This window comes from Oncorhynchus masou, chromosome 5 (assembly GCF_036934945.1).
Source record: "Oncorhynchus masou masou isolate Uvic2021 chromosome 5, UVic_Omas_1.1, whole genome shotgun sequence".
In the NCBI taxonomy this organism is placed as follows: domain Eukaryota; kingdom Metazoa; phylum Chordata; class Actinopteri; order Salmoniformes; family Salmonidae; genus Oncorhynchus; species Oncorhynchus masou.
Window position 1 is genome coordinate 33,597,879 of NC_088216.1, and position 25,038 is coordinate 33,622,916.

The 25,038-nt window shown below is 42.9% G+C and overlaps 1 protein-coding gene across 1 annotated transcript in view; it reads right to left on the reverse strand.

The window, feature by feature from the left end:
* Positions 1 to 10,311: 10,311 nt before the first annotated feature.
* The window catches only part of LOC135539475 (echinoderm microtubule-associated protein-like 6), a 64,340-nt gene continuing 49,613 nt past the window's right edge, over positions 10,312 to 25,038 (reverse strand). The window contains exons 38-42 of the mRNA XM_064965375.1: positions 23,267 to 23,429; positions 18,389 to 18,492; positions 15,034 to 15,187; positions 14,766 to 14,866; positions 10,312 to 14,341 (exon numbers count right to left, since the gene is read on the reverse strand). Of these exons, the coding sequence (XP_064821447.1) occupies positions 14,317 to 14,341; positions 14,766 to 14,866; positions 15,034 to 15,187; positions 18,389 to 18,492; positions 23,267 to 23,429 (547 nt within the window). The 3' untranslated portion in view covers positions 10,312 to 14,316. The remainder of the gene's footprint in view (positions 14,342 to 14,765; positions 14,867 to 15,033; positions 15,188 to 18,388; positions 18,493 to 23,266; positions 23,430 to 25,038) is intronic.

A 25,038-nucleotide genomic window follows, 5' to 3' on the forward strand; every position in this document is an offset into this window, starting at 1 on the left:
TGAGGCTCAGTAGTGTGTGTGGCCTCCACGTGCATGTATGACCTCCCTACAACGCCTGGGCATGCTCCTGGTGAGGTGGCGGATGGTCTCCAGAGGGATCTCCTCCCAGACCTGGACTAAGCATCCGTCAACTCCTGGACAGTCTGTGGTGCAACGTGGCATTGGTGGATGAAGCGAGACATGATGTCCCAGATGTGCTCAATTGGATTCAGATCTGGGGAACGGGTAGGCCAGTCCATAGCATCAATGCGTTCCTCTTGCAGGAACTGCTGACACACTCTAGCCACATGAGGTCTAGCATTGTCTTGCATTAGGAGGAACCCAGGGACAACCGCACCAGCATATGGTCTCATAAGGGGTCTGAGGATCTCATCTCGGTACCTAATGGCAGTCAGGCTACCTCTGGCGAGCACATGGAAGGCTGTGCGGCCCCCCCCCCCCCAAAAGAAATGCCACCCCACACCATGACTGACCCACCGCCAAACCGGTCATGCTGGAGGATGTTGCAGGCAGCAGAACGTTCTCCACGGGGTCTCCAGACTCTGTCACGTCTGTCACATGTGCTCAGTGTGAACCTGCTTTCATCTGTGAAGAGCACAGGGTGCCAGTGGCGAATATGCCAATCTTGGAGTTCTCTGACAAATGCCAAACGTCCTGCACGGTGTTGGGCTGTAAGCACAACCCCCACCTGTGGACGTGGGGCCCTCATACTACCCTCATGGAGTCTGCTTCTGACCGTTTGAGCAGACACATGCACATTTGTGGCCTGCTGGAGGTCATTTTGCAGGGCTCTGGCAGTGCTCATCCTGCTCCTGCTCCTGCACTACGCTGACAGACACAGCAAACCTTCGTGCCACAGCTCGCATTGATGTACCATCCTGGATGAGCTGCACTACCTGAGCCACTTGTGTAGGTTGTAGACTCCGTCTCATGCTACCACTAGAGTGAAAGCACCAGCATTCAAAAGTGACCAAAACATCAGCCAGGAAGCATAGGAACTGAGAAGTGGTCTGTGGTCACCACCTACAGAACCACTCCTTTATTGGGGGTATCTTGCTAATTGCCTATAATTTCCACCTGTTGTCTATTCCATTTGCACAACAGCATGTGAAATTTATTGTCAATCAGTGTTGCTTCCTAAGTCGACAGTTTGATTTCACAGAAGTGTGATTGACTTGGAGTTACATTGTGTTGTTTAAGTGTTCCCTTTATTTTTTTGAGCAGTGTATATTATTTCAGTAGGCCTTATAAGTTTTTGATGTAGTCATATCATTTCTCCTGATAGGGTCCACGTGATGAAGAGGATATTTATGTTAATCAAAATAACTTCCTCTCTAACAATGTACAAGTAGTCTGAAATGCCACACGAGCCTTTACAAATTGTTGCCAAATGGCCCTGGAGCACACATGATTCCTTCATTGTATCAAATTCAACCCTGGGAATCAAGTTTGAGTTAGGTCACATTCCTGATGGATGGCTATTAGGTAAAGAAATCAGAAATCACTAACCCTTTCTTTTCTTTACATGGTACCTGTGTAATTGTTTTGTGGTCCACAGCACACTTAAAATAGTGTTGCTTCTTATGATATCAATTAATTACTTTGTATGTTTTGGATTTTAGGTGATAGTGGCTATGCACAAAACAAGATGGCTCATGATACCAATCCTACACACTAACAATGATGCAGAAGATAACTACAACCATGCTCAGGTGAAAACGAGGAGTTTAGTAGAGAGATCTATCCAGATTCAGATGCATTGACTGCTATTGGGGGAGTTATTTTATACAGCCCAGAAAAAAAACATGCAAGATCATAACCTCAGCATGTATCTTGCACAACATTTGCATACAAAACAAGATGCCACATCCCAATATACCTGACATTCTTCCAGCTGCCACTGACCACAATGCCGCTGGTTGATGCAATGCTGGCCTACAAGCAAGACATTACCTCATTTGGAGTAGACAAAAAAGGTTTGTATGATATAGAAACATTTATTTCAGAATATTCCTTTTCAATTCTTCTTCGCTTCTCTGTTGGCAAACTTCTCCTTCTCCATGGCAAACTTCTCCTTCTCCAGGGCTAGCTTCTCCTTCTCCAGGGCTAATCTCTCCCACCTTCAGCACCTTCTCCTGCTCCCTGCACACGGCCGTGACCTCCCCATATGACCATGATGATCCATGGCTCCCACATCCGGGCAGAGGGGCATATGGATGAGGTCCAGTGTTATTTCCGGAAGGTCAAACACATCGTGCCAGCATGACAACAATGTTTCAAGAGCTGTAGGCTCGATATGATGAGAGAAGTAAACAAGTGCAACGTTAGCTGCACAACTGGATACTTTTGTAACCATTAATGTTTTCTTGGACCACTGCCACAGACGGCTAGTGGACATTTAAATACATCAAGAAAACAAATGAAATGTGCATTATCTAGCTAGCTAGTAATTAACAATATATTACAATATTCTAGGAGTGTTATATTGCTAGAGGTAGCTTACACGTTAGCAAGCTAGCTAACTTACCGGTCACACGGTCAGAGTCGATGCCCGACCGCAGTCTTCTTCAGCTCCCTTCTTCTTAGCAGCCAAATTGATGTCGGACAAATTATTTTTTACGGGGTCCTGTCCCTTGCCACACCCCTGACGGCAGAGACAGACTCGGCCACTCTCGCCCATTCTCACTTTTTGGTCTCTGCAGTGACCCCACAGTTGCTGAGTTTCCCCAACAGCAACCTGGTTGTTATTTCCTCCACCATCACTTCAAGCTCTTGTTTACTGAAGTTATTATTGTGCTTTCCTTGGTTATCCATTTTTGGTTTTGATGTACAGTTAGTCTGATGGCTATAATGTGTGAAAAATTGTGTTGTTGTGGGTGTGTGTGTAAAGGGTTTGCAAGCCAACTAAAACATTTTTATTCTCGAGACATTAAGCAAAATAATAAATGTAATAAAATTTAAATATCAACACTTTATTATAGTGGGCCAAATCCTATCATCCCTGTCTTATAGGCTTATTTATTGGTTTCAAGCACGTCACTAGTGTCAATGCCACATAAGAAGATATTTACGAAGTTCTCAAGAAAACTATGAATTCCTAAGAACATTTTGAGGAATTGCATCTACGGTGTCACACCCTGACCATAGTTTGCTTTGTATGTTTCTATGTTTTGTTTGGTCAGGGTGTGATATGAGTGGGCATTCTATGTTGTGTGTCTAGTTTGTCTGTTTCTGTGTTTGGCCTGATATGGTTCTCAATCAGAGGCAGGTGTTAGTCATTGTCTCTGATTGGGAACCATATTTAGGTAGCCTGTTTGGTGTCGGGTTTTGTGGGTGATTGTTTCTTGTTCCGGTCTCTGCGTTAGCTTGCACCAGTATAGGCTGTTTAGGTTTTCGTGTTACGTTTATTGTTTTTGTACTGTTCGTGTTCTTTTTTCATTAAACATGAATCTAAATAGCCACGCTGCATTTTGGTCCGCCTCTCCTTCACCACAAGAAAACCGTGACAGAATCACCCACCACAACATGACCAAGCGGCGTGGTGACAGGCAGCGGCAGCAGGAGCAGTGCGAGGAGTACTGGACATGGGAGGATGAGTTGGACGGAAAAGGACCCTGGGTACAGCCTGGAGAATAACGCCGCCCCAAAGAAGAGCTGGAGGCGGAGAGGCGCTGGTATGAGGCAGCACGGCGGCGTGGATGGAAGCCCGAGAGTCAGCCCCAAAAATGTATTGGGGGTGGGGGGCTCACAGGAAGTATGGCGAAGCCAGGTCGGAGACCTGCGTCAACTTCCTGTGGTTACCGGGGGGCTAGAGAGACCGGGCAGGCACCGTGTTATGCTGTGAAGCGCATGGTGTCCCCAGTGCGGGTGCATAGCCTGGTGCGATACATTCCAGCTCCGTGTATCAGCCGGGCTAGAGTGGGCATCGAGCCAAGTGCCATGAAGCCGGCTCTATGCATCTGGTCTCCAGTGCGTCTCCTTGGGCCGGCTTACATGGCACCAGCCTTGCGCATGGTGTCCCCGGTTCGCCTGCATAGCCCAGTGCGGGCTATTCCACCTCGCCGCACTGGCAGGGCGACCGGGAGCATGCAACCAGGTAGGGTTGGGCAGGCTCGGTGCTCAAGAGCTCCAGTGCGCCTGCACGGTCCGGTCTATCAGTCACCACCTCCACGCACCAGCCCTCCGGTGGCAGCCCCCCGCACCAGGCTGTCTCTCCGGCTCATCCTTACAGGTGCTCCCGCCTGTCCAGCGCTGCCGGAGCCTTCCTCCTCTCCAGCGCTGCCGGAGTCTCCCGCCTGTTCAGCGCTGCCGGAGCCTTCCTCTTCTACAGCGCTGCTGGAGTCTCCCGCCTGTTTGGCGCTGTCAGAGCTCCTGCCCCTCAGTCCAGAGGCGCCAGAGCCCCTCAGCCCAGAGCTTCTGCCCCTCAGCCCAGAGCTTCTGCCCCTCAGCCCAGAGCTTCTGCCCCTCAGTCCAGAGGCGCCCCAGCCCCTCTGCCCAGCGCTTCCGCCCCTCTGCCCAGCGCTCCGCCCTCTGCCCAGCGCTCTGCCGCCCCGCCCCTCTGCCCAGCGCTTCCGCCCCTCTGCCCAGCGCTTCCGCCCCTCCCAGCGCTTCCGCCCCTCTGCCTAGCGCTTCCGCCCCTCTGCCCAGCGCTTCCGCCCCTCTGCCCAGCGCTTCCGCCCCTCTGCCCAGCGCTTCCGCCCCTCTGCCCAGCGCTTCCGCCCCTCTGCCCAGCGCTTCCGCCCCTCTGCCCAGCGCTTCCGCCCCTCTGCCCAGCGCTTCCGCCCCTCTGCCCAGAGCTTCCGCCCCTCTGCCCAGAGCTTCCGCCCCTCTGCCCAGAGCTTCCGCCCCTCTGCCCAGAGCTTCCGCCCCTCTGCCCAGAGCTTCCGCCCCTCTGCCCAGAGCTTCCGCCCCTCTGCCCAGAGCGCCCCTCTGCCCAGAGCGCCCCTCTGCCCAGAGCTTCCGCCCCTCTGCCCAGAGCTTCCGCCCCTCTGCCCAGAGCTTCCGCCCCTCTGCCCAGAGCTTCCGCCCCTCTGACCAGAGCTTCCGCCCCTCAGTACAGTGGGGTCATTTAGTAGGGTCGCCGTGGTTCGGAGGCCACGGAAGCGGACAAGGTGGTCGGACTAAGACTATGGTGAAGTGGAGGCCACGTCCAGCACCAGAGCCGCCACCGCGGATAAATGCCCACCCAGACCCTTCCCAATAGGTTCAGGTTTTGCGGCCGAAGTCCGCACCTGGGGTGGGGGGTGGTACTGTCACAACCTGACCATAGTTTGCTTTGTATGTTTCTATGTTTTGTTTGGTCAGGGTGTGATATGAGTGGGGATTCTATGTTGTGTGTCTAGTTTGTCTGTTTCTGTGTTTGGCCTGGTATGGTTCTCAATCAGAGGCAGGTGTTAGTCATTGTCTCTGATTGGGAACCATATTTAGGTAGCCTGTTTGGTGTCGGGTTTTGTGGGTGATTGTTCCTTGTTCCTGTCTCTGTGTTAGTTTGCACCAGTATAGACTGTTTAGGTTTTCTCGTAACATTTATTGTTTTTGTACTGTTCGTTTTTCATTAAACATGAATCTAAATAGCCACGCTGCATTTTGGTCTGCCTCTCCTTCACCACAAGAATACTGTGATGTACGGAGTATCTTATGAACTTCATATTTTTTTTCTTATGCAGCTTAAGTTTTTTTGGAAGTAATGTTTTGTGAATTCTGCGCCAGGGCCTGTATTCACAAAGCATTGTACAGTGGGATTGCTGCTCTAGGATCAGTTTAGCCTTTAGGTCATAATTAATACAATTATTTGGAATGGACAGGTGGGGACACGATCCTTGATCAACACTCCTACTCAGAGACACTTTGTTAATATGGGTACATGACCTGAAACACCCAATTGTGTAGGGTTAGGGAAATTTGAAAATTGGGATACAATATGTTACAAACTAAATATGTAATGGGTCTGCATATCGCATAAAGCTTACGTACATGTTTTTCTTATTTTCACTGCATCAGGGATAGCGTACACCTGAACATGTATCCAGAAATGATGTTTGCCCATGTAGTGATAACAACAGTTGAGGGGTGATGGTCACAGCAAGTATAATCAATTAAAAAGCGTTATATTATGAGATCATCTATTCAAAAATCTTTGTGTGTTCTCAAGTCACATTCATGCCACTAGTTTGCAGCGGTGTTAGGGGAGAACCGGGAAGAATTCTCTTCACAAACAAAACTCTTCATGCTTATCACATTTCATGGCCAGACATAAAGTTTTTGTCAGATCACCAGAATAATAGATATATATTTTTAACCACTAACCTTTCAGAAAAAGCTTATGTGAGAAGCTGATCCAGCAAGTCAATGGAATAAGGCATAATGCTATAGCCCGTGAATCTGCACGGACCCGGGTCCCACTAATGAATTCGTACCACACCATTCTTAAATGAATATTTATTTACTAAAAAGTTAAAATGATGATAAAAGATACACATAGACAAAACACATTATAGGCTATTGATTAGAACTTAGTATAACGGGTCAACACACTATGGGGTGTTACCCACAAAAGAGAGGGAAAAATCCTTACACTGAAATATACATTTGGGGGAATTTGTCAGCTATGCTATTCTAACCCTAGCCTTGCCTCAAACTGCCGCTCTTATGGGTCAGAATACAATGATGTAATTACGTGGTGATAATCTCTGGGGATTCTCTGCGTAGGCCTTCAGCTGTTCGATGATGCACTACTCCGGCGCACCTCTCTGACCGTCTTCCAGGTGTCAGTGTCCTTTTTGGCTTAGGAGTCTGTTCCCTCACCCCTTTCTCTGGAAGGTGTCTTCTGAGGCCAGACAGCTCTGTAGCTCTGAGCTCACAGCATAGGAGGTTAGATGGTTCGACTTGAATACACCCGCTTAGACACAGCTACTCATCCGTAGATTGGGTAGAAAAGGATTTCTTTGTCCTCAAACTTGCGTTGCGTTCTGGGTTTGTTGACTTTTTAAGACCCTGCTGCAGCTGGGGTCACGTAATCCTGTTGTAAATTCTATACTCACAGGTTTTATACCCTTGGGTCAGAAGTGGGCGTAGCCGTCTTTAGGGCAATTCTCTGGGTGTACCAAGTTTAATGAGGCAAGGCATAGGTTTTTCTCAAATCCAATTTTAGACAACTTAACATTTCATCTTCCCCAAAACATTCTCTTTGATTTGGATATTTTCCATACAATGTACAATGTATAAACATCAAACATACACTAGGAAAACCCTTCACATTACACTGTTTTCGTAATAACGTCATCTATTAATCTTTAATAAACAGAACACAAATTACATACATTTTCATAGTCCATCTATCATCATAACCACCACATTGTGGCTGATGGAACCCATTGTTCCAAAGTCCCTTTTTTTCATGTTTAATGTTCTGAGGCTGGTTCTCCATAGTAACAGGACAAAGGAATTTGTCTGTGGCCTGAGATTTATCAGGGGTGTGGGGGCCATAAACCCTCCCACGTCTTCAGACCCCTAGATCTCTCCTCCTCTGTTGGGGTTGAGAGATAATCTGTAGGGTTGTGGTCTCCTGTAACCTGACCTGATCAAGACAGTCATGACAGTGTCTTGGTTAATGTAACATCTCTTCAGATTTCATAACTCCCTTTTACCAAGGAATCATGATGTCTTCTCATCCCTAAAATACACCGTGAGATGTTATCGATAGCAATATAGCGATGTGCAATGTAGATGTTATCTTCTACCGAGATTGCAAAACAATTAGTATGTTGATGTAGTGCCCACTGTTTAGTAATATTTCAACCTTAAGTCGTGTTTTTACTGTCAGTTGCTGGTTTCAAAAAGCACCATAAAACAACCTTTATTTATTCATCTTAAAAAATAAAATATAGGAATAACAGTAGAGATAGATAGCAATAAAAACTACAACATAGAGTCACAGAATAAGTTACGAGGAAAAACAAAAAGAAATGGAGGAACTTATCCTTTTCTAATCCAAGATGGCGTAGCAGTCGGACGTGTGTTTTGTCTTGTCCCGTCTTGTCCATGTAAATAGTAATTTTCCTTGTAAAAGCCTTTCATGCATGTTAACATCAGAAGCTTCCTCCTAAATTTGTTTTATTCACTGCTTTAGCACACTCCACCAATCCAGATGTCCTAGCCGTGTCTGAATCCTGGCTTAGGAAGGCCACAAAAAAATCTGAAATTTCCACCCCCAACTGCATTTTCTGACAAGATAGACCTGCCAAAGGGGTGGAGTTGCGATCTACTGCGAGATAGTCTGCAGAGTTCTGTCATACTATCCAGGTCTGTGCCCAAACAATTTGAGCTTCTACTTTTAAATATCCACCTTTCCAAAAACAAGTCTCTCACCGTTGCCACTTGTTATAGACCCCCCTCAGCCCCCAGCTGTGCTATGGACACCATATGTGAATTAATTATCCCCCATCTATCTTCAGAGTTCCTACTGTTAGGTCATCTAAACTGGAATATGATTAACACCCCGGCCGACCTACAATCTAAGCTAGATGCCCTCAATCTAACACAAATTATCAAGGAACCAACCATGTACACCCCTAAATCCATAACCAGGGGCGCACTCTTAGATATCATCCTGACCAACTTGCCCTCTAAATACACCTCTGCTGTCTTCAACCAGGATCTTAGCGATCACTGCCTCATTCCCTGCATGCGTAATGGGTCCACGGTCAAACGTCCACTCCTCATCACTGTCAAACACTCCCTAAAACACTTCAGCGAGCAGGCCTTTCTAATCGACCTGGCCCGGGTATCCTGGAAGGATATTGACCTCATCCCATCAGTAGAGGATGCCTGGTTGCTTTTAAAAGGGTTTTCCTAGCCATCTTAAATAAGCATGCCATATTCAAAAAAATTTAAATCTAAGAACAGATATAGCCCTTGGTTCACCCCAGATTTGACTGCCCTTGACCAGCACAAAAACATTCTGTGGCATCCTGCATTAGCATCGAATAAACCCCGCGATATGCAACTTTTCAGGGAAGTCAGGAACCAATATACACAGTCAGTTAGGAATGCTAAACAGAAATGTGCATGCTGTAGCACTAATTCCAAAACGTTTTGGGACACTGTAAAGTCCATGGAGAATAAGAGCACCTCCTCCCAGCTGCCCACTGCACTGAGGCTAGGAAACACTGTCACCACTGATAAATCTATGATAATCGATCATTTCAATAAGCATTTTTCTACGGCTGGCCATGCTTTCCACCTGACTACCCCTACCCCAGCCAACATTTCATCACCCCCTGCAGCAATTTGCCCAAGCCCAACTGCTTCTCCTTCACCCAAATCCAGACAGCTGATATTCTGAAAGAGCTGCAAAATCTGTATCCCTACAAATCAGCTGGGCTAGACAATCTGGACCCTCTCTTTCTAAAATTACCAGCCAAAATTGTTGCAACCCCTATTAGTAGCCTGTTCAACCTCTCGTTCGTATCGTCTGAGATCCCCAAAGGTTGGAAAGCTGCCGTGGTCATCCCCCTCTTCAAATGGGGAGACTCTCTAGACCCAAATTGTTATAGACCTATATCCATCCTGCCCTACCTTTCTAAAGTGATGCAATTTTAATGTTGTTTATGTGGCTTTGTGTATCACCAAATTTGCTTGAGATTATTTTACTGCAACACTGCTCAGAATGACTGTTCAGGATTATTAGAATATTTTGAAGATAAATACATAACGCAGAGGACGAGAGGTCAATACAGTACTAGACGATGAGAGAGTACTAACGATCAATAGGGAATTATCAATGAAAATAGTTGATTTTCAGTTCAACATCTGTTTAGAATCTGTGAATGTCAGTCATCGGTCTGTACATTGAGTCTGGAGCAGGATACTTGTTACTTGGCCATTGGCGCAGTTGTACTGCAAGGACTTCTGATTGGTCAACCACAGGCTAGAGTGGGGGGTTATAAATGACATCCTGTTGCTTTGTTCTGTGGAGAAAAACTGAGGACAGGAAAGACTGAACGTCTACTTCTCAGCATAACATCTATGATTTGTCCTTCTCAAATAAATATATGTTTCTCTCCCTGATTTGCTTTAGGATCTGTGTTATTAAGAATAACATCAACTGCTAACAGGACCTTTAAGCAGTCTCACAAAGAATGGCATAGGACTGTTGTTATAACACTAAACAGCGATTGTGTTTTAACTTTTTGTCATTCACCCTAAAAAGGTGAAGTCTTACAAAAGTGTTTCTATGTAGCTATCGGAAAAATAATATGGGTAGACAATTACAATAATTGGAAGACAAAGACGAATAGAAAGACAAAGATAATCACTCAGTACCTCATTTAATTCACTTTTGAAACCATTGGTTATTTTTTTTACATACATTGACATAATCAACCATGGCTTTGTTGAATACTTGATTCTGATCAGTCAACTGGGAGTGGATGTGTTTTGGATAACAGATTGTTAGACTCAGAGGCGTCATGCCCTCAGATTGAAAAATATATATATAAATAATACAATTTAAAAAAAAAAAATTGTTGCTGTTGTTTCTCTGTAATACTACCAGCCACCTAGCAATTTTATAAAGTTGGCTTTAGCTAGCCCAGATAGTTATGAGATTGGGAACCTAACCATTTCGGGCTATCAATCAAGATAGAATAGCTAGCTTGTCTTACTATCTTAGCTGGCATGCCTCCTGGCAAGGTTGGCAGACATTAGAAAAGCAAGCAGCAGGGTAGCCTAGTGGTTAGTGCGTTGGACTAGTAACCGAAAGGTTGCAAGTTCAAATCACCGAGCTGACAAGATACAAATCTGTCGTTCTCCCCCTGAACAAGGCAGTTAACCTGCTGTTCCTAGGCTGTCATTGAAAATAAGAATTTGTTCTTAACTGACTTCCCTAGTTAAATAAAGGAAAAATAAAATAAATGAGACTCACATTCCTTTCAATCTTTTATGCAGAAGTATATTTAGTTTCTTTAAAAAAATAACCACCAGTCAGGTGGATACTCAAGAGGTATGCATAGATATGCAATTAATAATTAAGCATAATGGTTATGGCTTTGGTTTGCAGGAAAAAGCTGTTTCAGGTGTTTGAAAATACAACATTTTTCAACTTCTCAAATTCTCCACCCCCACAGCCATCCTCACGTACTTTGTGCCCTTCAGATTTTTGGGGTGCCTGCATGACGCCTCTAGTTACAGTGATGGAATGACAAGTGGCAACACCTGTCAAACACTCCCCCATGTTTGTTTGACCTTGTTTCCAAAACAAAGTTAGGGCTAGATTCAATCCGTATCGCAGAAGATCTAGATTCAATTCATGTTATAGCTTGATTGAAATTTAAAGGCAATGTCGCCGTGTACGTGGAGGCTGCATTCACGGTAAGCGCTGCATATGTCGGCTCAATCAGAAATGACCTTTACATTTTAACGCAGATCTTCTGTGATATATCCACAACATGGATTGAATCCAGCCCTTAGACAAAACTGGATGAATTATTGTTAATCAGTTGGCAAGTAAAGCTACCTGCCAGGCAAAAATGTCTGTTCAACATGCACTTTTGGAACAAGATAAATGTGTGTTTCAATGAGACAAAAATTAATGAACAAATTAAAAAATGTAACCAACTAGACATGTTGATGTATGTTGAGTAATGAAGAAACTATGTTGACTCAATCAAATTCTGCCTGGAGGGTAGCAACTTCAGATGATGGCAAGTATCCATGGCCAGTAGACATTGTACAGGTATGAACAGAACAGACTATTTGGTTGCGCAGTTCTATGAAAATAAACCACTTTGGGAGGACTTCTTGGCGCACTACACCCCCCATCACTTACTTGTTCTATTTCATTTTGAAAACATACTTTTGTCATAAATATATTACCGGTCACCACATAGATTTGGAATGTCTGAATAAATTCATGCTTTTTACATTACGATATAAATATTGAATAACCTGGACATATTACAAAAACTACAATGTAGACAACTGTACCAAAGTTAATCTAAAACACACACACGCACAACAATATCACATTGATAGCCAAATCATTTTCTAATCAATTCTACTGCCAAAAGAACATCAGGGTTGTGTTCATTCAGCACCAAACTGAAGAAAGCAGACTGAAACTTGAAGGGACTACCTGCACTGGTCCAATAAAAAACAATTATTTGTTTTCTGTTGCATAGCGGTGTTTCCTCATGTACACGACCCAGCTCAAAGTTGTGTCAGGCCAATGTGTATGTCAGCAAGAATGGCATGGACATAAAAATGAAGGTAGACAGAAAAGCAGAAAAAGACATTTCCACCAAGTGGGTCTCATTTATCAAAAACAAATTTGTGTTTAGGCTAATAATGTATATTGTTTCACGAACATTTCAGTTTGCAGATTTTTTTAACGCTCAGTTAGTTTTTTGGTGCACACAAATACCCCCCTTACAGAAAAAACATGATTTCACATGTAGATAGATATGTGACATTTCTCAAGTGAAAATGTGTGTTTTTGGAACACGTCACATGATCACATTTTCACATGTGATCACATGAAAACGTGTTTTTAGAACACTTCAGGTGATCCACATGTGGTTTTTCCGCAATGGCCTTTTCAGAGAACTAGAACTCGTTAATAAATGACAACACTTAAGTTCCTAACTACTGACATGTATGCATCATGTATGCATTTGGACAGTAACAATTCAAATATGTATTTCATAAAAAAACTTGTCATCTCATAATCAACTAATTATTCACTTTCTGTTTTTCAATGATTCTTGTCCTTGACTCACATTCTCCCTTAAAATAGATTAAGATATTTATGCATGTTTGATAAGCATGGGTTTTACAAATGAGTTTTTCTAAACAATAAATACACAACATTTCTGTCCATGTGAAGGTTGAGGCCCACTGACAGCTTTTCTGATTGGCATGTTGCATACTAAACATATTCTTAGGAAATAAAAGATGGCATTCAATCCAATGTGCATTATAGAGCAGTGCAGCTGACAATGCACCGTTTAAAGGCAACGTTCCAGTCATTTGCGGAGAGCACATTCATGGTAAACGCTGCCGATGTCGACTAAAGAGTGTGTTGCTCTATAACACACCTTATATTGAATCCCGGCCAAAGTCGATACAATAACAAAAACAAAGTGCACATTGAAAATTGTACAATAAACTTTATCACAGTACTAAAAATGGTATTTCAACTAAAAATGATAGTTGGATTAAATGCTTTTTATTTTATTTGTTTAAACGGTATGGTTATTTTGGACAATTCACCATGGATATAGAAACATGTTGATTGGCAGGAATGGCCACTTAATGGTATCTTTAGGGGGCACAATGTCAAGTCATGACTTTTTAGTTATAGTTCCCCTTTAATGCCTTGTATGGCTCCTGAGTTCCATGCGTTTGGATATATTTTAAGAGGAAAAGCTGCAAGTAAGAGTATAATATGTTTTGGTCAATGTACAAGAATAATAAGAAAAAAACATACATAACATATCAGTACGACTAACTTTATAAAAGCCCTATGACTACATGTTCTATAGCACCAGAATGGTATAAAAAATGTCAAGTGATCATTTGAGAATAATTTCTTAAAGGCACTTAAACATCATGCATTAATGGCTGAAGAACGTGTTTGTATAACAAATTGACTTGACCATGGTTCTTGCCATTTCACGTGTTAAGCATGGGGAAAAAAAGTTGAACAAAAGATTTGGGTGGTACAACACCATTTGACCCTTTGAAATATGTCCTCTTGAATGTTGTGCCTTACATTACTCTCAGTGAATGCGCCTAATATGTTTTACAGTATACTTGTAACCTATATTTTTCACTTCCAAAATATCACACTGTCGATGAAACAGATTCTCATCGCATTTCTGAAACTTGCTCTATATCACTGAGATTTGTCTCTGCAATAAAAAGTGTTTACACTCATTATTATCAATACCGTGTACTTATTTGCGCAAATAAATCAATTTTCACAATCACAATTCATTATTCCTATAACTTCAAGTGTAATATGGGAATTAACAAACGGGATTATATTCATAACATATTAAGTACTGTGTCCCCTGAGACATTGCCATGTACCACCAGATGACAATCAATCAGTCAACGTTTAGAGAACTGTATGTTCTATCACAATAGCAATGTTGTTTCCTTGATTCCAGTTTAGAGCTAATTTGCATTGGTCAAGGTCATTATTAGTTCACAAATGTGTAAATGCAGCATTTCAGGCATGCAGCAGCTCAGATTGAGGCATCCGGATCCTTTCTTTGCATCTGAAGAGATCCAGTGAGAATTGGTGACACTTAATTACAGGCATTTCCATACAAACAAACTGTGTGCGAGAAACAAAAGTAATATTAGTAATCGTTATTTTTGAATCTCATAATTTTATATTACATTCCTTTTATTCGGTTCAATCGGCATAACAGAGTAAATAGTTAAGCCATCCATTTTAGTGTGTGATATTGGTTCCCTGAAGGAGGGGAATGGAACCTAACACCAGGGTCGAGTTTGTTAGGGAAGTTTTGCAACAGAAAATTGGTACCTATTGAACACTACCCAGATAGTTCTACTAGTATTTCCCTGTCCTCATTGCTCTTTATGGAGTCTAAACTTATTGTCACACATCTTTATATCTCTTGGGAAACTTTTTGTTACATCTGACATCTGTGGGACATCTCATACTTAAAGTTGTCTCATTCCCCTCCCTCAGGGAACCATGGTTACATACATATAATTAGTTGTCTTTTACTTACCTGCAGTCATTGCCGCCTGCACTGATCACATATTTGTCATCGTAGGAGAAACGAATATTTGTCACATGAGCCGAGTGGCCGAAGTAGCGCTTGTGTTTGGCCTATGAAAAGATAGATGCTTAAATAGTTAAATTATTATAAGTAGAATAATTTGTATTTCAACTGAAGAAAATATACATATTCACATTCTCAAGTCTAAGAATATGGGGTTCATTTTATAATATCAATAAAATGGGTGTACATTCGTAGTCACGAGGAAAATGCTCACAAATTTTTCTATGCATGGAAAGTCAAATAGCTTGACGAGGCCAAAGTCATCCCCGGTGACTACATTGAGGCCGGCATGAGAGACGCAAGCACAATTGACGTCAGCCTTTTCAGCATTTCGCGGCCACACCCCCAGCACCTCATCTCCTAGTACACTGTGAAAGCAAGCAGAAAGAATGGTTGTTTACTTTAAAAACGTAACGTTAATTGAAAAAAAATATATGAATACTGACATTATATATTTATTATAATGATTATAATGATCGAAGTTGAGTCATCAAATGGAATCATGTGTATTATCAGTGTACTTAACTGATAATGACTTTGGGCACAAATCAATATAATACATATCAGAGCCAGAACCAAAACTCATGTGCGCTGGTCAGCTAAATGTTAACGGTCCGTCATGACAAACTAATAAAATACAGCAGTAGAACATTTTCAATTTTAGAGTGTCAAGCTGCTAGCAAGACACCCGTACCCGGCTCCACGAGGGGGCAAAAGAGGGCTTAGCCCCCTCAGTTGAAATTTGTGCCCCATCAGTTTAAGTTTGATGTCCCTATATAAAAATAGCAAAACAGTTCAAATGATTGATTGAGAGGTTGCCGCAAAATCTGTATCTCCACTGCGCTGTGTCAGCACAATGAACAGAGTACGCTGCAGTGTGTGTAGGCGGGCTTTCGGGAGCCACTGGGGAACAGGGTTTCCGTTAGCTGGTAAATGCTGTCTTTTTGGCCGACAAAATAAATGAAAAGCCGATAAATACAATTGTAGCCAGCCAAGTTGGCCGGGGATGCCCTGCTGCTGAGGAGAGAGAGAAAGGAGACCTTTTTTCATTGAAATGAATTAAACAACATTTAGAGAGTATGCCTATAGTGAAAAGCCTACAAAAGCAAGACTCCAGACTGCGGCCATAGGTCTCATTGGACAGTAGGCGACAACTGCAAAGTTTTGGGACATTAAATGTACTGTTAGATTAATAGATGGCTACTATGAGTGGTATTATCTTTAGAGTTTATCTAACTCATGTGTTTTGAGTTTACATACTCAGGTGGTGAATTGGCCCCAAATAAATTAGGCTATGATATTGGAGTACATAAAGATGCATGCAAATTCATTTTTACTGAACCTCCAAAAAATGTGAAAATTCAGAAACAATAGCATAATTGTCTACCCAAAATGCATGACAATTACTGGATTAGGTTGCACATTAAAATGTTTTGAATCAAAACATCACAAAATTATGAAATAACATATTAATTCAATACCATCTCAGTAGTCTATTACATTATTTTTTGTAAATCACTGAGTATTACTTTATAAGATGATAGGCGTACTAATGCGTTTTGCCTGAAAATAAATTGGTGCAACCAAATCATGGGCTGGTGCCACCAACTGAAAAACTTAGTGGCACTAGTGCCACCTGGGGAAATTGTTAGTCTGGAGCCCTGCTACAAGTGTTTTAATATGTAATTTTGGAACATTCATTTAGAAATGTTTTCATATTTAATTATTTATAAACATTTTATCATTATTGTATATCATTGTTATTATTGTAGGCCTATCTATTAATCCAAACCAGTTGTTTTTTATAATTCAAAATGTGTTTTGTTTTAATTTTGTTAACATAAGTTTGATTTGTCTTTTTAATTGTGTGCTCTGTATTTAGTTGAAGATTATAAGTAGGCCTGTCATAAAATAAATATCATTAGCCTATTTCTGTCATTTGTTGGGTACATTAGACACTAGCCTTCCTTGGTAACTGCTGCAATATAGCCTGTTCAAAATTTTGTGGTTTAAATCAGTTCACAAGTGTTGTTTTTTTCATTCTGTTAAGCCCTATTCTTTGGCCAAATTAAGTTCCATCTGTAATGTTGGGTTTGCCGCAATATAATATCCTGCTCGTTTTTCCCTAGAAACAATGGCTTGAATTACTTTTGATATTACTCTTATAAAGTTTAGAAACTTTTGCAAAGGTTTGGTGTGGCTATTAGCCTAATATACTGCAGGCATATGGTATGAAGGCAGTGCACACAGGCTCTTTAAATGACCGACAGCTGAACTGGGGTGTGGATTCATGTTTTTGGCCTACCTGAGTTTCTGCCATAATCAAACAATATAATGCTTATCCTCATAAACAATATTCAAATTAGAAAATGTACGAATTAGCCTCCTTCTGTAAGCTTATATCTGTATAGCAGACAAGAATAAGAAATTAATGTCGGTGTCGTAGCATGCCGCCTCCCCCACTCCCTCTGATTCGCTTTGTGTAATTTTTACCCCCTTTTTTTTCTCCCCAATTTCGTGATATCCAATTATGATCTTGTCTCTTCAATGCAACTCCTCAACAGGCTTGGGAGAGGCGAAGGTCTAGTCATGCATCTTCTGAAACATGACCGCCCCCCAAGCCGTGCTTCTTAACACACTCTCCCTTAACCCGGAAGCCAGCTACACCCATGTATTGGAGGAAATACCGTTCAGCTGACGACCGAGGTCAGCCTGCAGGCACCCGGCCCGCCACAAGGAGTCGCTAGAGCGCGATGAGCCAAGTAAAGCCCCCACGGCCAAACCCTACCCTAACACGGACAACGCTGGGCCAATTGTGCAACGCCCTAAGGGACTCCCGGTCACGGCCGGTTGTGACCTAGCCTGGGATCGAACCCCTTAGACCGCTGTGCCACTGGAGAGGCCATTCTCTTTTTTAATACTTACGCCAATAGGCCGATGCATGCAATGCCCTGATGTATTTAGTGCTCAAATCTCTGACAGCTGAACCATGAGGTGGACAATTTTTGTTTTAGGAAAGTAAAAAACAATCAAACAAAAGGCTATAACAATAGGCTCTATTTTTCGAAACACAATGAAGTGTTTTTGTAATTAGTTATAGGCTGTTTTTAAGGACACTGTGGCTCTTCAGAAAAGGTAAGAAAACAATGTTGCTGGTTGTTTTTTTAATCAAATCTTGCTTTAGTTTGTAGGGCGCTATACATGGTGCTGATAGAGCGCAGCAGAGATTTTCACACCAACCTGTCACTTCTTAGTCAAAAGCATTTGAACTTAATTTTATTGTTGTATAGCGTGATATAAGCAGAATTCAATATAATTTCAATGCAAGAACCTAAATAAATGGTGCCCCATCGCTGATTTCAACTACCCCCGTAGTAATTTTATCCTGAAGCCGGTCTGAAGAACACATTTTAAGTTCCCTGAACATTGTGGAAAATATTATTTTTCAAATCACCAAATGAGAACCTTTAGGGAATGTTATGGGAACGTTCTGTGCAAGCTGTTTGAGAACATAAATATGAACATATTACAACTGTAATTTACCTGTTTTAGATCTTGAAGCATCTTACCTTGTCCAGGTGGCCCAGGTGATCCTTTCAATAACAGATTGCTCAGCTACCATCTTTCCTGATGGAACCTCATGGACCTGCCGACTGTACGTACCTGTGGATACCTGTAATGACATCCCACGCAATTCAGCTACTGCGAGGTGAAGAGGGGTTGTAACAATGGATAACGTATTAACACAGGTTAATGTAATAACTTTCAGTAATATAACTTTTTCATTAATAATAGAATTAAACCAGTTAAAAGGGGCAATCTGGGATTGACACATCCATTTTTAGACTTTAAAAATGAATGACGTCCAGCCATTGATTCTTGAAGAATATAAATGGCTCATGAGCTTAGTTCAGCAGTCTTAGTCCAACACAACCCAAAATATCAACTTGTTTCACTCCACTGTTGGTAAATAATGTCATTGTAATGAAACACAGTAAAGGCTTTAGCTATCGTTTTAATCTCGATCAACGAACGCAGTCCAGCACGACCGTACCTGACTGATGGATGGGGCGCATGTCCAAACCCTGTAGATGGGTGCCGAGCGGGGCCAAGAACGGGCTAAATGGCCCATCCTTGCATCCATAGCTCCGTCTATGAATTTGAGAGTGGTTACATTTCTCATTTCCCATCCTTCCTCTGTTTACTTAGAAAGTGGCGGGTTACTGCTTTATTGTTGTTTGAAACGCAGATTGCCTCTTTAATAATAACTTGCCAGATAACATAATAAAGCTGTTGAACAGATAACGTAATAACTTTTCAGGTGAGTAAAACATTTATTACCACATAATTCAATTAACTCCATGTTAGGTACAGTGCATTCTGAAAATATTCAGACCCATTGACTTTTTCCACATTTTGTTATGTTACAGCCTTATTCTAAAATAGATTAACTCGTTTTTCTCTTCCAATCTACACACAATACCCCATAAATGACAAAGCAAAAACAGGTTTGCTAATTTAAATTTGCTAATTTATATAAAAATATATAAAATTGAGACCCTTTACTCAGTAATTTTGAGAGTACTTTGTTGAAGCACCTTTGGCAGCGATTACAGCCTCGGATCTTCTTGGGTATTTTGCTGCAAGCTTGGCACACCTGTATTTGGAGAGATTCTCCGATTCCTCTCTGAAGATCCTCTCAAGCTCTGTCAGGTTGGATAGGGAGCGTCACTGCACAACTATTTTCAGGTCTCTCCAGAGATGTTTAATTGGGTTGAAGTCCGGGCTTTGACTGGGCCACTCAAGGACATTCAGAGACTTGTTCTGAAGCCACTGCTGCGTTGTCTTGGCTGTGTGCTTAGGGTCGTTGTCCTGTTGGATTGTGAACCTTAGCCCCAGTCTGAGGTCCTGATCACTCTGGCAGGTTTTCATCAAAGATCTCTCTGTACTTTGCTCCGTTCATCTTTGTCTCGATCCTGACTAGTCTCCCCGTCCCTGCAGCTGATGCTGCCACCCCCATGTTTCACCGTAGGGATGGTGCCAGGGCTCCTCCAGATGTGACGCTTGGCATTCAGGCCAAAAAGTTCAATCTTGGTTTCATCAGACCAGAGAATCTTGTTTCACAGAGTCTGAGAGTCCTTTAGGTGACTTTTGGCAAACTCCAAGTGAGCTGTCATGTGCGTTTTACTGAGAATTGACTTGCATCTGGCCACTCTACCATAAAGGCCTGATTGGTGGAGTGCTGCAGAGATGGTTGTCCTTCTGGAAGGTTGTCACATCTCCACAGAGGAACTCTGGAGCTCTGTCAGATTGACCATTGGGTTCTTGGTCACCTCTCTGACCAAGGCTCTTCTCCTGATTGCTCAGTTTGGCTGGGCAGCCAGCTCTTGGAAGGACCTGGGGCCTTTCGAGTGGCGCAGCGGCCATGACAGGGAGACCCACGAGGCACCGCACAATTGGCCCAGCATCTTCCGGGTTAGGGGAGGGTTTGACCGGCTGGGATTTCCTTGTCCTATCGCACTCTAGCGACTCCTTGTGGCAGGCCGGACGCCCGCAATCGGACTTCGGTTTCCAGTTGGACGGTGTTTCCTCCGACACATTGGTGCGGCTGGCTTCCAGGTTAAGCGAGCAGTGTGTCAAGAAGCAGTGCGGCTTGACAGGGTAGTGTTTCGGAGGACGCATGGCTCTCGACCTTCGACTCTCTCTCTCGAGTCCATAGGGGAGTTGCTGCGATGGAACAAGAATGTAACTACCAATTGGTAAAAAAAGAAATATCCTATTGCCCCAGCGCAATGGTTGGGGCATTGCCCTGTGTAGGGTGCTGTCTTTCGGATGGGACGTTAAACTGGTGTCCGTAAGAGTATGGGCGTTAACCCCGGTATCCTGGATAAATTCCCAATCTGGCCTTCATACCATCATGGCCAACTAATCATCCCCAGTTTACAGTTGGCTCATTCATCCCCCCTCATCTCCCTGTAACTATTCCCCGGGTCGTTGCTGTAAAATGAGAATCAACTTACCTGGTAAAAATAAGGGTAAAATAAAAAATGTGGTACCATTCCCCCGACCTGCCCCTCGACACAATACTCGGAGCTCTATGGACAATTCCTTCAACCTCATGGCTTGGTTTTCGCTCTGACATGCACTGTCAACTGTGGGACATTATATAGACAGGGGTGTGCCTTTCAAAATCATGTCAAATCAATTGAATTTACCACAGGTGGACTCCAGTTAAGTTGTAGAAACATCTCAAGGATGATCAATGGAAACAGGATGCAACCAAGCTCAATTTTGAGTCTCATAGCAAAGGGCCTGAATACTTCTGTAAATAAGGCATTGTTTTTTTATTTGCAAATAGATTTGCATAATTTCTAAACCTGTTTTCGCTTTGTCATTATGAGGTATTGGGTGTAGATGGCTGAGGATTAAAAAAAAACATTTTTAGAATAAGGCTGTAACGTAACAAAATGTGGGAAAAGTCAAGGGTTCTGAATACTTTCCAAAGGCAATGTACATTTTTTTCCACCTTTATTTAACCAGGTAGACCAGTTGAGAACAAGTTCTCATTTACAACTGCGACCTGGCCATGATAAAGCAAAGCAGTGCGACAAAAACAACAACACAGAGTTACACATGGGATAAACAAACGTACAGTCAATAACACAATAGAAAATCTGTATTCAGTGTGTGCAAATGTAGCAAGGAGGTAAGGCAATAAATAGGCCATAGTGGCGAAGGAATTACAATTTAGCAATTAACACTGGAGTGATAGATGTGCAGATGAGGATGTGCAAGTAGAAATACTGGTGTGCAAAAGAGCAGAAAAAACAATGATGGGGATGAGGTAGGTAGTAGGTTGCATGGGCTATTTACAGATGGGCTGTGTACAGCTGCAGAGATCGGTAAGCTGCTCTGACAGCTGATGCTTGAAGTTAGTGACGGGAGATAAAAGTCACCAACTTCAGTGTTTTTTGAAATTCGTTCCAGTCATTTGCAGCATAGAAATGCAAGGAAAGGGGACCAAAGAAGATGTTGGCTATGGGGATGACCAGTGAAATATACCTGCTGTACCGCGTGCTACGGGTGGGTGTTGCTATGATGACCAGTGTGCTGAGATAAGGCGGAACTTTACCTAGCAAAGACTTATAGATGACCTGGAGCCAGTGGGTTTGGCAGCGGATATGTAGCGAGAACCAGCCAACGAGAGCATACAGGTCGCAGTGGTGGGTAATATATGGGGCTTTGGTGACGAAACAGATGGCACTGTGATAGACTGCATCCAATTTGCTGAGTAGAGTGTTGGAGGCTATTTTGTAAATGGCATTGCCGAAGTCATGGATAGGCAGGATAGTCAGTTTTACGAGGGAATGAATGAAGGAGGCTTTGTTGCGAAATAGGAAGCCGATTCTAGATGCACTTTTGGATTGGAGATGCTTAATACAAGTCTGGAAGGAGAGTTTACAGTCTAGCCAGACTCCTAGCTATTTAGAGTTGTCCACATATTCTAAGTCAGAACCGTCCAGAGTAGTGATGCTAGGCAGGCGGGTGGGTGCCGGCAGCGATCGTTTGAAGAGTATGCATTTTGTTGTACTAGCGTTTAAGAGCAGTTGGAGGCCACAGAAGGAGTGTTGTATGGCATCAAAGCTCGTTTCGAGGTTAACACTGTCCGAAGAAGGGCCAGATGTATACAGTATGGTGTTGGTGTTGTCTGTGTAGAGGTGGATCAGAGAATCACCCGCAGCAAGAGCGACATCATTGATATATACAGAGAAAAGTGTTGGCCCGAGAATTGAACCCTGTGGCACCCCCATAAAGACTGCCAGAGGTCCGGACAACAGCCCCTCCAATTTGACACACTGAACTCTATCTGAGAGGTAGTTTGTGAAACCGGCGAGACAGTCATTTGAGAAACCAAGGCTGTTGAGTCTGCCGATAAGAATGGGGTGATTGACTGAGTCTAAAGCCTTGGCCAGGTCGATGAAGACGGCTGCACCAGTACTGTTTTTTATCGATGGTGGTTATGATATCATTTAGGACCTTGAGCGTGGCTGAGGTACACCCCGTGACCAGCTCGGGAACCAGATTGCATAGCGGAGAAGGTACGATGGAATTCGAAATGGTTGTTAACTTGGCTTTCGAGGACCTTGGAAAGGCAGGGTAGGGTAGATATAGGTCTGTAGCAGTTTGTGTCTAGAGTGTCTCCCCCTTTGAAGAGGGGGATGGCCGTGGTAGCTTTCCAATCTTTAGGAATCTCAGACGATACAAAACAAAGGTTGAACAGACTAGTAATAGTAATTTGCCAAGATCCACCTCTCAGTTTACAACAACTAATGTGAGGGGTCCCAGTGCACAGAAACATAGATTGAGGAGTGCTCTTTCCATTTGATCAACTATGTCTCTATTTTTCTCTGCAAATATTTAAGCATGAAAATATTATCCCGTCTTACCTCGATGTACTTGCTGTCAGCCGAAAAGTCCATCTGGATGACAAATCCAGCAATGTCCTTGCAGTAGCCAATACGGTTGAGTGAAGGACCCAGAGTAAGGTCGTAGAAGTCCACCGCGTTGTCCACAGAGCCCACCGCTAGCAGACGGTTGTCCGGGCTGAATCTTTATAACAAAGAATGACCTGATTAATCCCATACTGTATGGGCCAGTTTCCCGGACATAGATTAAGCCTCGTCCTGGACAAAAAAGCAAGCTCAATGGAAAAAAAACAACAAATGTGCAGAAAGAGTGGGACTCCAAATAAAAAGGCAAACAATGGAGCAAATGCATCCATTGACATTTGCAATAAGTACTTGTGTTCTATGATACAGTGCCTTCAGAAAGTATTCACACCCTTTGACTTTTTCCACATTTTGTTATTACATCCCAAATTTAAAGTTCATTCAATTTAGATTTTTTTGTCACTGATCTACACACGAAACCCCATAATGTCAAAGTGGAATTATATTTTTTAGAAATTTGTACAAATTAATAGAAAACTAAAAGCTGAAATGTCTTCAGTCACTAAGTATTCAAACCCTTTGTTGTGGCAAAGCCTAAATAACTTCAGGAGTAAAAATGTTCTGAACAAGTCAGACAATAAGTTGCATGGACTCACTCTGTGTTCAATAATGGTGTTTAATATGATTTTTTTATGACTACCCCATCTCTGTACCCCACACATAAAATGATTTGTAAGGTTAGGCATTGAATTTCATGCACAGAATCAAAAACATTTTCCATTGCCGTATGAAGAAGGGCATGTATTGGTAGACGGGCAAAAAAAAGCAGACATTGAATGTACCTTTGCATGGTGAAGTTATTAATTACACTTTAGATGGTGAAGTTATTAATTACACTTTGCATGGTGAAGTTATTAATTACACTTTGCATGGCGAAGTTATTAATTACACTTTGCATGGCGAAGTTATTAATTACACTTTGCATGGCGAAGTTATTAATTACTGTCAGGATTTGGCCAGGGTTGTTCCGGGTTTTGGTCAGTAGATGTCCCCATTGTGCTTTTTGTCCCTATGTTTTTCCCTTGATCCCCATTATTATTTGCACCTGTGTCTCGTTTCCCCTGATTGTATTTAAACCCTTTGTTTCCCTCAGTTCTGTGCTCTGTGTTTGTATGTTAGCACCCTGCCCTAGTGTTCTGTGTGCTCTTGTCGATTCCGGGTGACGTTCTTGTGGTATTCTGTTTTTTGTTTTTGTTTAGTTTTGGTGAGTTTCTTTTGAGTTCTTTTTGTGTTTTACCTACCACCTTTTGGATTTGCCATTTTTGTATTTTAGGATTTTTTCTTTATTAAATACACCGTCTTAAGTACTGCTGTGTCTGCCTCATCTTCTGGGTTCTGCTGTCTATTCGTGGCTCAGTTGGTTAAGTGACTGTTTCTCACTCCGGAGACCCAGGTTCGAAACCGGGTCCTGACAGAAACACAGAGCCAAAAATGAACCCAGAGGCAGCCAGTTCCCAGGACCTTTTGCCACGCTGTCCCACCACCAGGAGACTGTCCAACGCCACGAAGCCGCCCTGGTTCAGCAAGAGGCCTTAATGGCTAGACATTCTCATCTTCTGTCGGAGATGCTGACTTCCATTAAGCAAATATCTGATCGACTTACCCCGGCAACAGTTCCCGTCCCAGTACCTCAAGTTCACGTACCCATGGCAGTTAACCCCCTGGCTGAACCTCGTCTTCCACCTCCCCAACGGTTCTCAGGTGATCCA